Source organism: Otolemur garnettii, unplaced genomic scaffold, assembly GCF_000181295.1.
Source record: "Otolemur garnettii isolate 467f Iridium unplaced genomic scaffold, OtoGar3 scaffold00300, whole genome shotgun sequence".
Classification (NCBI taxonomy): Eukaryota; Metazoa; Chordata; class Mammalia; order Primates; family Galagidae; genus Otolemur; species Otolemur garnettii.
In genome coordinates this window covers 227,277-239,470 of record NW_003852695.1, presented here as the reverse complement: position 1 = coordinate 239,470, position 12,194 = coordinate 227,277, and the positions used below count along the sequence as shown (strand labels likewise).

Genomic DNA, 12,194 nt, shown 5'->3' with positions numbered 1-12,194 from the left:
TCATTGTTGTTTGGCAGGTCCGGGCTGGGGATTCAAACCTGCCACCTCAGGTGTACGTGGCTGGCGCCTTAGCCGGTTGATTTCAGTTTCTTTTCAATAATACCTTATATTTTTTTCTGTAAAGACCTTTGTAAAGACCTTTTACCTTATAAGAAATTTATTATTTTGATAATATTGTCCATGCAATTGTTTTCTTTTTGGAGACAGTCTCACTATGTCACCCTAGGTAGAGTGCTGTGGTGTCACAGCTCATAGCAACCTCCAACTCTTGGGCTTAAGAGATTCTCTTGCCTCAGCCTCCCAAGTAGCTGGGACCACAGGTGCCTGCCACAATGCCTGCCTTTTTTGTTGTCTTGGGCAGGGTTTGAACCCGCCAGCCCTGGTGTATGTGGCCAGAACCCTAATCACTGAGCTACAGGCGCTGAGCTTCCTGGGAAGTTTTTCAGGTCACTCTGTAGGTTCTTGGGTGAGCTGGACTGGCCATAGACTGTGGGTAAGAGGGCAGAAACTGAGTCACAGAACTGCTTCATAGACCACAGGAAACACTAAAGTTTTCAGGCTGCCTCTGTGGCCTTGAATGAACATCTTACCTTCAGGTCTCTAGCTGGGCAGCACCATTGCAAGACTTTGGCTGAGGAAAGTTGGAAATGGTAGCTTCAGAATTCTCAGTGGTCTGGCTTGGTGTCTGTGGCTCAAGTGGCTAAGGTGGCAGCCACATACACCTAAGGTGGCGGGTTTGAATTCAGCCTGGGCCCGCCAAAAACAGCAATGACGGCTGCAACCAAAAAATAGCTGGGTGTTGTGGCAGGTGCCTGTGGTCCCAGGTACTTGGGAAGTGGAGGCAGGAGACTTGCTTGAGCCCAGGAGTTGGAGGTTGCTGTGAGCTGTGATGCCACGGCACTCTACCTAGGGGGATAGCTTGAGGCTCTGTCTCCAAAAAAAAAAGAATTCTCAGTGGTACCATGTTAGATGGGCCATTTCCTGGTCTATTGCCAAGAACAAGGGTCCTCAAGTTTGCCACCTGCATAAGGACCTGCCTTCTCAAAATGACCACTGCTCTTCTTGGCTCCCAAGTGTCTCATGATGTACTTCTGTCATGGATGGCTGCCCCGTTATAGATGCTGGGGGCGGGGACACACTATACAAGGGAGGGAATTCCTGTTCTTCCATCTTTAGATGTCACTCTCCCTATATGTTTTTACTTTCAGATTTGTTCTGTTTCAAATTTGTAATGTAGATTCAAACATTAAGAATAATATGCTTGGATTTATGCATTATGGGAGAAGTAAGTCAGATAATTAGTAGGCATCTCATTTATTAACATTCTTTTTTCTTTGAGACAGAGTCTCACTATATTGCCCTCCGTAGAGTGCCATAGCATCACAGCTCACAGCAACCTTTAACTCTTGTGCTTAAGCGATTCTTTTACTTAGCCTCCCAAGTAGCTGGGACCTCAGGTGCCCTCTACAATGCTCAGCTATTTTCTTGTTGCAGTTGCCATTGTTGTTTAGCTGGCCTGGGCTGGGTTCAAACCCGCCAGCCTGGGTGTATGTGGCCAGCGCTGTAACCATTGTGCTACAGGTTATCAAAATGTTTACTTGTTAAGTTTAGATTTACTGTAGATAAAAAACATTCATCAGGATTTTCATCTGCTGTCCTCAGCCTATATCTAAATGACAAGATGATTTATTCACAATTCATTTTACGTATCAGTGACTCATATTTTATAAAATTCACCTTTTAATTTACAGAGGTAAATCATCTCCTTTGAGAATTAAAAAAAAGAAATGTTGCTGGGTGTGATGGCTCATGCCTATAATCCTAGCACTGGGACAGACCAAGGCTGGTGTATTGTTTCAGCTCAGGAATTTGAGACCAGCCTGAGTAAGACCCCCTCTGTACTAAAAATAGAAAAACTAGCTGGGCATCATGATAGGCACCTGTAGTCCTAGGTACTCAGAAGGCTGAAGCAAGAGGATTGGTCAAGGCTCGGCACCTGTGGCTCAAGCAGCTAAGGCGCCAGCCACATACACCTGAGCTGGGGGGTTTGAATCTAGCCTGGGCCTGCCAAACAACAATGACAGCTGCAACCAAAATAGTCAGGCCTTGTGGCAGGCGCCTGTAATCCCAGCTACTTGGGAGGTGGAGGCAGGAGACTTGCTTGAGCCCAGAAGTTGGAGGTTGCTGTGAGCTGTGATGCCATAGCACTCTACCCAGGGCGATAGCTTGAGGCTCTGTCTCAAAAAAAAAATAAATAAAAAACAAAAACTGTTAGTACATGCAAAAAATATATATAAATTTATTTTATATTACAGAGAGGGAAGGGGGAGAAGAGATGAGAGAGAGAGAGGAGTGAGCAGAGCCAGAAAATGGACTGGCCTCCCAAAGAAAGGAAGAATGCCAGCCAGTATCAGTATGTTAATAACAAAATAAAACATTATCTTTAGAATTTTTAAGTCCTTTTAAAAATTTATTTATCAAATCAGGTGTAGTGACTCATGCCTGTAATCCTAGCACTGGGAGGTTGAGACAGGTGGATTTCCTGAGCTCAGGAGTTTGAGACCAACCTGAGCAAGAGTGTTGCTGCTATCTTTAAAAATAGCCGGGCGTTTTGGCGGGTACCTGTAGTCCCAGTTGCTTAGGAGGCTGAGGCAAGAGATCACTTGAGCCCAAGAGATTGAATTTGCTGTGAGCTATGTGACGCTATGACAGTCTACTGAGGGCGACAAGGTGAGACTGTGTCTCAAAAAAAATAAAAAAATCAACTTCTCAAGGCTGTGCTTGGTGACTTATGTCTGTAAGCCTAGCACTCTAGGAGGCTGAGGCAGGTGGCTTGTTTGAGCTTAGGTGATGGAGACCAGCCCAAGCAACAGTGAGACTCACTACCAAAAGTAGAAGGGCATCCTTATTACTGGCTGAAAAGAGTCTGGCTGCCTGTCACTGTCAGCCAGTATTCAGAGATGGGGATAGATCCAACAAACTATTTGTCAGAAGGCCAGCGATTCTAGAGAACAGTGAGAGTAGCCTCTCCAAGACTGTTCTTCCATTTCTAAAATCACAGTTTTCTTAACCCTAAGAGTTGAAGGTTGCTGTGAGCTGTGATGGCACTCTACTGAGGGCAACATAGTGAGACTATCTCAAAAAACAAAAATAAAAATCACAGTTTTATACATAAAAGTTGAAAGCAAGAACTGTACTTTTATTTTAAACAAGAGTATCTTAAACTTATCTTAAAACAGCAGTAATTGCCACAACCCATTACCCATAATAAATAATAATTGATATTACCCATGACTCAAAACAACATTTCTATTTCAAAAGTTAATCTCCTAAATAAATTACCCTAACCTACTCAAAATACAGGCTTTCAGGTTAAAACTGAGTTTACAAAACAAGAATGAGAGTGAAGGTCACTTAGGACCTAAACCAACCAGAAGAGCTGTGTTATGTTGGCCCTAGCCTGACTGACTCCGTCTTACTCGCTCATTGAGGAAGGTGCCTGTTATCCTAGCTACTGGGGAGGGTGAGGCAAGAGGATTGCCTGAGCCTAAGAGATTGAGGTTGCTGTGAGCTATGATGATGCCAGGGCAACAGAGTGAGACTTTTGTCTTGTAACAACACAAAATTAACTTTTCATTTTGTTAACCTTCTGTGTTTTTAAAATCTAAGGAAGAATAATTTAGGCTCAGTGCCTGTAGCACAGTGGTTACAGTGCTAGCCATATATACCGAGGCTGGCAGGTTCGAGCTCAGCCTGGGACAGCTCAACAACAGTGACAATTGCAACAAAAAATAGCCGGGCTTTGTGGCAGGCGCTTGTAGTCCCTGCTACTTGGAAGGCTGAAATAACAGAATCGCTTGAGCCCAAGAGTTGGAGGTTGCTGTGAGCAGTAATGCCATGGCACTCTACTGAGGGCAACATAATGAGACTCTGTCTCAAAGAAAAAGAAAGAATAATTTAAAGCTTCCTAATAAATAGGGCAGTGCCTGTGGCTCAAAGGAGTAAGGCACTGGCCCCATATGCTGGAGGTGGTGGGTTCAAACCCAGCCTCAGCCAAAAACTGCAAAGAAAAAAGAAATATTTAAGGTAGTGGATATTTCATTTATCCTGACATAATTATATGAATGTGTCAGATTATAACATATATCCCTCAAATATATACATCTAAGAAGTCAGCCTTGGCTTGGCACCTGTGGCTCAACCGGCTAAGGTGCCGGCCACATACACCTGGCAGGTTCGAATCCAGCCTAGGCCTGCCAAAGAACAATGATGGCTGCAACCAAAAAATAGCCAGGCGTTGTGGTGGATGCCTGTAGTCCCAGCTACTTGGGAGGTGGAGGCAAGAGAATTGCTTGAGCCAGGAGTTGGAGGTTGCTGTGAACTGTGATGCCACAACACTACCAGGGTGACAGCTTGAGGCTCTGTCTCAAAAAAAAAAAAAAGGTCAGCCTTGAGATTTTGAAATTTGCAAAAAAAAATTAAATGAAAAATTCACTACTGGTTTGGTCCCTGTAGCACAATGTTTATGGCATCAGCCACATACACCGAGGGTGGCAGGTTTGAACCCAGCTGGGCCAACTGAACAAAAAAATAGTTGGGCATTGTGGTGAGCACCTGTAGTCCTAGCTACTTGGGAGGCTGAGGCAAGAGAATCGCTTAGGCCAAAGAGTTAGAGGTTGCTGTGAGCTGTGATGCCACAGCATTCTATTGAGGGTGACATAGTGAGATTCTCTCTCAAAAAAAAAAAAAAATTTACTACTGAAGCTCAAAGAGAGAAGACTCAATTTACTAGGTCCAGATATGAAAGAGTTAATGTTAGTAGCATTTTAAAATAAAAAACAAAAAAGGAATATAAAGGAGTACCATAAATAATTATTTGTCAATGAATTATAAAACTTTGAAAAAACGAAAAAAATTAAAAAGGAGACAAACTATAGAAACAAAGAAGAAATAAATAATTTGAATAAACATATAACAAGGGAAGAGACTGAAATAGTATACAAATTTAACCCATATAGAAATGCTCCAAGCTCCAATAGAGGTCTTTGCAACTAAATTCTACCAATTTATTTTTGGGACAGATTCTTACTCTGTCACCCTGGGTAGAGTGTCGGGGCACCATTGTAGCTCACAGCAACGTCCTACCTGGGTTCAAGTGATCCTCTTGCCTCCCAAGTAGCTGGGACTATAGGCACCTGCCGCAATGTCTGGATAGTTTTTTTTATTTTAGAGACAGGGTCTTTCTCTTGCTTGGGCTGGTCTTGAACTGGTTCTTTTTTTTGTTTGTTTTGTTTTTTATTGAGACAGAATCTCACTTTGTCACCCTTGGTAGAGTGCTGTGGTGTCATATCTCAGAGCAACCTCCAATTCTTGTGTTCAAGCGATTCTCTTGCCTCACCCTCCCTGGTAAATGGGATTACAGGTGCCTGCCACAATGCCTGGCTATTGTTTTGTGCATAGCTATATTCTTTTTTGTGTAGCAGGCCCGGGCCAGGTTGGAATCCACTAGCCCTGGAGCAGGTGGCCAGTCCTCTAACCACTGAGATATGGGCACCCAGCCTAGGTTTTCTAATTGTCTTAAGTTTGGGGCAAAATTTTAAGAGTTTTGAAATAATCTTCTTGTTTTGCTTTTATGGGTCATGATTCCAGTTGAATCAATTTCTTGGTATGGGCTGCTGGTCTGGGTGGGTTAAATAATCCATTGGAATGTGGGGCCTGATATCTTGGAAACTCTATAGAGTTCCAGGATGTAATGTTGTCAAAGAAAAGTTAAGAATCTTTACAACGTGGCTGGGTGCGGTGGCTCACACCTGTAATCTTACCACTCTGGGAGGCCAACGTGGGTGGATTGCTTGAGCTCAGCAGTTTGAGGCCAGCCTGAGGAAGAATGAGACCGACTATACTAAAAATAAAAAAAGCTAGCCAGGCATCTTGGCTAGTGCCTGTAGTTCCAGCTACTTGGGAGGCTAAGACAGGAGGATTGCTTGAGCCCACGAGTTTGAGGTTGCTGTGAGCTAAGATAATGCCATGGCATTCTACTCAGGGTGACAGAGTGAGACTTTGTCTCAAAAAAAAAATTATTCACTTTGTTAAAATTCTCTCTAACAAATTTTCCACTGTAAAATTGATTATTTTTCTTTTAATTATTAATAGGTACCTTGTGAAGATTTACCAGCTGATGTGCATAAACCATCATAGTTCATCTGGAAGGTTCTTTTCTTTTTAGATGCCCTTTGCATATAGCTTGCTTTAGAAAATCAGGGCTCTTGGCTCGGCGCCTGTGGCTCAGGTGGCTAAGGTGCCAGCCACATACACCTAAGGTGGCAGATTCGAATCCCCAGCCCTGGCCTGCCAAACAACAATGATGGCTGCAACCAAAAAATGACCAGGCGTTGTGGCGGGCGCCTGTGGTCCCAGCTACTTGGGAGGCTGAGGCAGGAGACTCGCTTGAGCCCAGGAGTTGGAGGTTGCTGTGAGCATGATGCCATGGCACTCTACCCAGGGGGATAGCTTGAGGCTCTGTCTCAAAAAAAAGAAAATCAGGGCTCTTATTTTGTTTTGTTCTTATTTTATTTTTTTATTTTATGATAAAGTCTCATCTATCACCCTGGGTAGATTGCGTGGCATCATAGCCTCAAACTCTTGGGCTCAAGCGATCCTCTTGCCTCAGCCTCTAGAGTAGCTGGAACTACAGGCACCTGCTACAACCCCTGGCTGTTTTTTGTTTGTTTGTTTGTTTTTAGAGACAGGATCTTGCTCTTGCTCAGGCTGGTCTCCAACTCTTTAGCTCAAGCAATCCACCCTTCTGGGCCTCCCAGAGTGCTAGGATTATAGGAATGAGCCACCGCACCTGGCCTTGAGAGGCACATTTTAATTCAGCATTTCTTTTCCATTTGAAATATGAATATGACTAATGTAAATGTCCATGTTGTTACCTTGAATTTTATACTGTATCACCTAGAAAACAGTAATATCCGTCTACAATGGTTTTGAGCTCCTTATGTCATCATCTTTCCTCAGAGGATATTTATGTGTTAAAGATTATCTTTTCAAATATTATCAGTGACTCATCAGAGTAAGAACCAGTACTCTTCCCTTTTTTATTCCACCTGGAGTCACATTAAGGATTTCTTCTACGGACACTTTGTAAATATGTGTTCCACTTTTAGGGCCTGTTGACATTTGAGGATGTGACCATAGAATTTTCTCCAGAAGAGTGGGCATGCCTGGACCCTGCTCAGAAGAATTTGTATTGCAATGTGATGTTAGAGAACTACAGCAACCTGGTCTCCCTAGGTGAGGATAACTTCAATTTGCAATTCCTATTCCACACTAAGGATTTCATATCTTTCTTTTGTAGAATTTTTTTTGGAGTTTCTGCTTTATATGTATGAGCTTCAGGTCCTTGTTTCCGAGGAAAACTTGGGGTTTCGTTGATATAGAAAAAAATCCTCAAGATGGTTTATCTTGACATTAATCTTACCCTTTCTTTAGCTGATCTGTATCCTTTTCTCTAGATTAGTGGTAATTTCAGAAATTTAGTGGCATAAAGTATTACTATCCATACCTTAAAATTCAGTTTTATACAATACTAGTGAATTTTTTTTTTTTTTTTTAGAGACAGAGTCTCACTTTATTGCCCTCAGTAGAGTGCTGTGGCATCACAGCTCACAGCAACCTCCAACTCCTGGGCTTAGGCAATTCTCTTGTCTCAGCCTCCCAAGTAGGTGGGACCACAGGTGCCCGCCAGAATGTCAAGCTGTTTTTTTGTTGCAGTTTGGCTGGGGCCGAGTTCAAACCTGCTACCCTTCGTATATGGGGCCAACATCCTACCCACTGAGCCACAGGTGCTGCCCAGTATTAATGAATTTTTAATTCACTGTTACTGGGTAAGAGACCTAAAGACTCACAAATTTTAAATACTTTCTCCATATTCCAAAGTTCCTGTCAGGAAATGATACTTTTTGAGTAATTTTGTAAAATTTTCATTTCTTTTTTTTCTTTTTTTTTGAGACAGAGTCTCACTTTTTTTTTGAGACAGAGTGCTATGGTGTCACAGCTCACAGCAACCTCAAACTCGTGGGTTTAAGCGATTCTCTTGCCTCAGCCTCCCAAGTAGCTGGGACTACAGGTGCCCGCCACAATGCCCGGCTATTTTTTTGTTGTTGTTGTCATTGTTTAGCAGGCCTGGGCTGGTTCGAACCCAGCAGCCCCAGTGCGTGTGGCCGGTGCCCTAACCACTGAGCTATGGGCATGGAGCCTAAAATTTTCTTTAACATTCTGTCTTCCTATCTGAGCATAGTACTAGGTTGGTCATTGGAGCATCCCAGCAAGAGTCATGTTACTTTTTTTCTGATAAGATAGGTCTTCCTATGGCTAAGCCAGACCTTATCATCTGTCTGGAGCAAAGGAAAGAGCCCTGGAATATGAAGAGACATGAGATGGTAACAGAGCACACAGGTAAGTGGGGAGTGCATGAAACAGATGACACAAGTGAGAGCCAAAGGTCAAGGAGGAAGCCAGACCTTAAAATGTGGTTTGGAGGCTCGGTTTCTGTAGCATAGGGGTTACGGTGCCAGTCACATACACTGAAGGTGGTGTGTTCCAGCCTGCCCTGGGCCAGCTAACCAACATTGACAACTGCCACAAAAAAAAGGCAGGCGTTCTGGTGGGCACCTGTGGTCCCAGTTGCTTGGGAGGCTGAGGCAAGAGAATTGCTTGAACCCAAGAGTTTAAGGTTGCTGTGAGCTGTGACGCCATGGCACTCTACCAAGGGTGACATGGTGAGACTCTGTCTCAAAAAAAAAAAAAAAATGTGGTTTGGAAAACTGTCTTAATGGAAATGATTTCTGAGAAGTCTGGTTTCTTCTTCCAAGTCTCACATGTGGGCGTTTCTGTCCATTGTTCCTAAGTTATCTAAAGACTTCCTCCTTTGAGGTTGCAATGAAAACCAAAGTCTTGTTCATGGCTTACAAAGACTGCAGAATCTGCCTGCTTTTCCTTTGTTGTTCAGGACTTGGGAATATCCATGTATTTTCTTTTTAATTTCAGGGTAATATGAATATACAAACAATTAGGATATAGCATTTGTGTTTTTAGTTTGGGTCCCTATTGTAGTTGTGCCACACACCCAGCAGGTGTGCTATAGACCCTTATATGGTGCCCATTAGGGGAAGGATACCAATTTTCCTCCCCTCTCCCTGTTTTCTCCTCTTGCCCCATCTTGAATTAAATTGAGTTTTTCTCTGTGTGGGCTAGTATTAGTTCATCTACTGGCTTTATGTTAGTATTCCGTATATTGGATTCTCTGTGTATTTTTTGATGAACTCTATGTTACACTATTTTTTAATGTCCCTTTCTGCATTGTATCAGAAATTTGTGAGTATAGTGATGATACTTGCATTTGACTCAGAAATCCCAGAAACACCAAAAGCTGATGTTGTATGTTTTCTGCTTAATGGTTTCCTCTCCTATGGAACTATTAAATATGATTCTACAGAAATTCAGACTCAGTAATATTATCAGAACACTAAGTATCTCCCTCAATGCAATGAAATCTAATGTTATTTTACTTTAAAATTCTGTTTCTAGCATTAGCTGTGTTTAATAATTTAAATTCTGTATACCCAGATTCCTCAACTTTAGTATAGTTTAAGGTATCTGCTCCCCACATTTCCTTTTTTTTTTTTTTTTTTTTTTGAGAAAGAGTCTCAGTTTGTTGCCCTTGGTAGAGTGCTGTGGCATCATAGCTTACAACTTCAATCTCTTGGGCTTAAGCAATTCTCTTCCCTTAGCCTGCTGAGTAGCTGGGACTACAGGTACTTGCCACAATGCCTGGCTGCTTTTTAGAGACGGGGTCTTACTCTTGCTCGGGCTGGTCTTGAACTCTTGAACTCAAGCAATCCACCTGCCTTGGCCTCCCAAAGTTCTAGGATTAAAGGTGTGAGCCCTGCACCTGACCTTTATGCCTATTTTTCAATCAGTTATTATACTTATTATTATTTTGCTTTTGATTTGTATGTTTCTCATATAATTTGGGTATTAACCTCATAAGATATATACCTGCAAATATTTTCTCCTATACTATGAATATTTTTATTTCATTGTTATGCAGAAGCTTTTTAGTTTGATTCAGTACAACTTATTTATATTTGCTTTTGTTTTTACCTGTTGGTATAAAATCAAAAAAAAAATCCCCAAAATACTATTACCACTGTCAATATCAAGGTTTTTCATGTTTTCCTTTAAGATTTTTAAAGATTTTATGTCTTACACAAGTCAACTTTGCTATTCTAAAATGTCAAGCTCAGATATCTCATTAAATGTTAAATTATAATAAACATAAAAATACATATAAATAAGTTTTAAAAAGAATTTAAGCAATTTAATTGTTATCTTTTTATTAAAAATTATAATAAATTGTCTTGTTTTATTTTTTGGCCATGATAGTGCATCTTGTTTGTGTTAATAATCAAAAAAAAGGTATATATATTTTTTTACTCTTTATTTTGATCAACATAATTTAAGCATGCCCCTGAAGTTTAACTATAGGGGCAAGTGTGCTGTGAGGTAAAAAGGGTTAAAAAACACTGGGCTAGGGATTTAACAGAGTTTTACAACCTCCTCTTTGGATCCCAGTTCTCTCATAAAAGCAGTTTTTTTTGTTGTTGTTGCTGTTGTTAGTTTTTTTTGAGACAGAGTCTCACTTTGTCACCCTCAGTAGTGCTGTGGTGTCACAGCTCACAGCAACCTCACACTCTTGGGCTCAAGCAATTCTCTTGTCTCAGCCTTCCAAGTAACTGGCACTACAGGCACCCACCGCAATGCCTGGCTATTTTTGGTTTTGTTCTTGCAGTTGTCATTGTTGCTTAGCTGGCCCTGACCAGGTTTGAACCCACCAGCCTTAGTGTATGTGGCTGGCACCCTACCCACTGAGCTATGGTCACCGCCCATAAAAGCTGTTTTTTTTTTTTTGATGGGGGTTTCATTATATCACTGAGGCTAGTATCAAACAACTGGACTGAAGTGATCCTGTCACCTCAGCGTCTTAGTAGCTGGCATTACAGGTGTGAGCCACTGTGTTGGGCTGTCATAAAGGCACTTTTTTTTTTTTTGAGACAGTGTCTCATTTGTGTCACCCTCAGTAGAGTACTGTGGTGTCACAGCTCACAGCAACTTCCAACTCTTAGCCTTAGGCAATTCTCTTGCCTTAGCCTTTCGAGTAGCTAGGACTACAGGTGCCCACCACCTGTAGTTGTCAGTGCTGTTTAAGCTGTCCAGGGCTGGGTTTGAACCCGCCACTCTTGGTATATGGGGCCAGCTGAGCCACAGGTGCCACCCCTCTTTATTCAATGTATTTTGTTGATGAAGCATAGTCCAAGAATATTTGCATAATTTTCTGAAAATGAAGGACTAACTGCCACTTTATTATTATTTTTTAAATTCTTGTAGCTATTTTATTCTTTTGTCTCTTCTGTCTTCTTCCTTTGTGACTCACTGATTTTTGTAGTAACGTATTTTTACTCCTTTATTATTTTTGTTATTATCATGGCAATTATACAAGACTTCTTATAGTTACAACAATATATTTTAAACTGGTAACAAACTGTTGCCCTCGGTAGAGTCCTGGGGTGCCGTAGTTCACAGCAACCTCAAGCTCTTGTGCTCATGCTATTCTCTTGCCTCAGCCTCTGGAGTAGCTGGGACTACAGGCTCCTGCCACAACACCCAGCTATTTTTAGAGACGAGGTCTTGTTCTTGTTCAGGCCTTCTCAAACTCCAGAGCTGAGGTGATCTACTGGCCTTGGCCTCCCAAAGTGCTAGGATTACAGGCATGAGCCATCTCACCTGGCCTGTTTTCATATTTTGGACCATGATTAAAACTGTTTCCTGCATCATTATAATGCTGCTAAGTTTTATTTAGACGTATTTATATGTCTTTCCCAGAGAGTTACTTGTTTTCATATGGTTTTGTGTTGTTTTCTATCATCTTTTCAAAGAAAGAGCTTTGTTTAGAATTTCTTGTGGGGCAGATCTACTGGGATAAACATTTTCAGCATCTAGTTACCTTGATAGTCTTTAATGTTTTTCATTTAGAACTGCAGTTTTGCTGGATATAGTGTTCTGGTTTGAAATTTTTGTTCTTTTAAGATTTGACTATATCGGCTCGGCGCCTATAGCTCAACCGGCTAAGG

General features: G+C 41.7%; 1 protein-coding gene across 1 annotated transcript in view; it reads left to right on the top strand.

The window, feature by feature from the left end:
* LOC100944917 (zinc finger protein 98-like) overlaps positions 1-12,194 on the top strand; it is a 25,049-nt gene that overhangs the window by 9,013 nt on the left and 3,842 nt on the right. The window contains exons 2-3 of the mRNA XM_012813773.2: positions 7,170-7,296; positions 8,365-8,460. Coding sequence (XP_012669227.2) covers positions 7,170-7,296; positions 8,365-8,460 — 223 coding nt within the window. The remainder of the gene's footprint in view (positions 1-7,169; positions 7,297-8,364; positions 8,461-12,194) is intronic.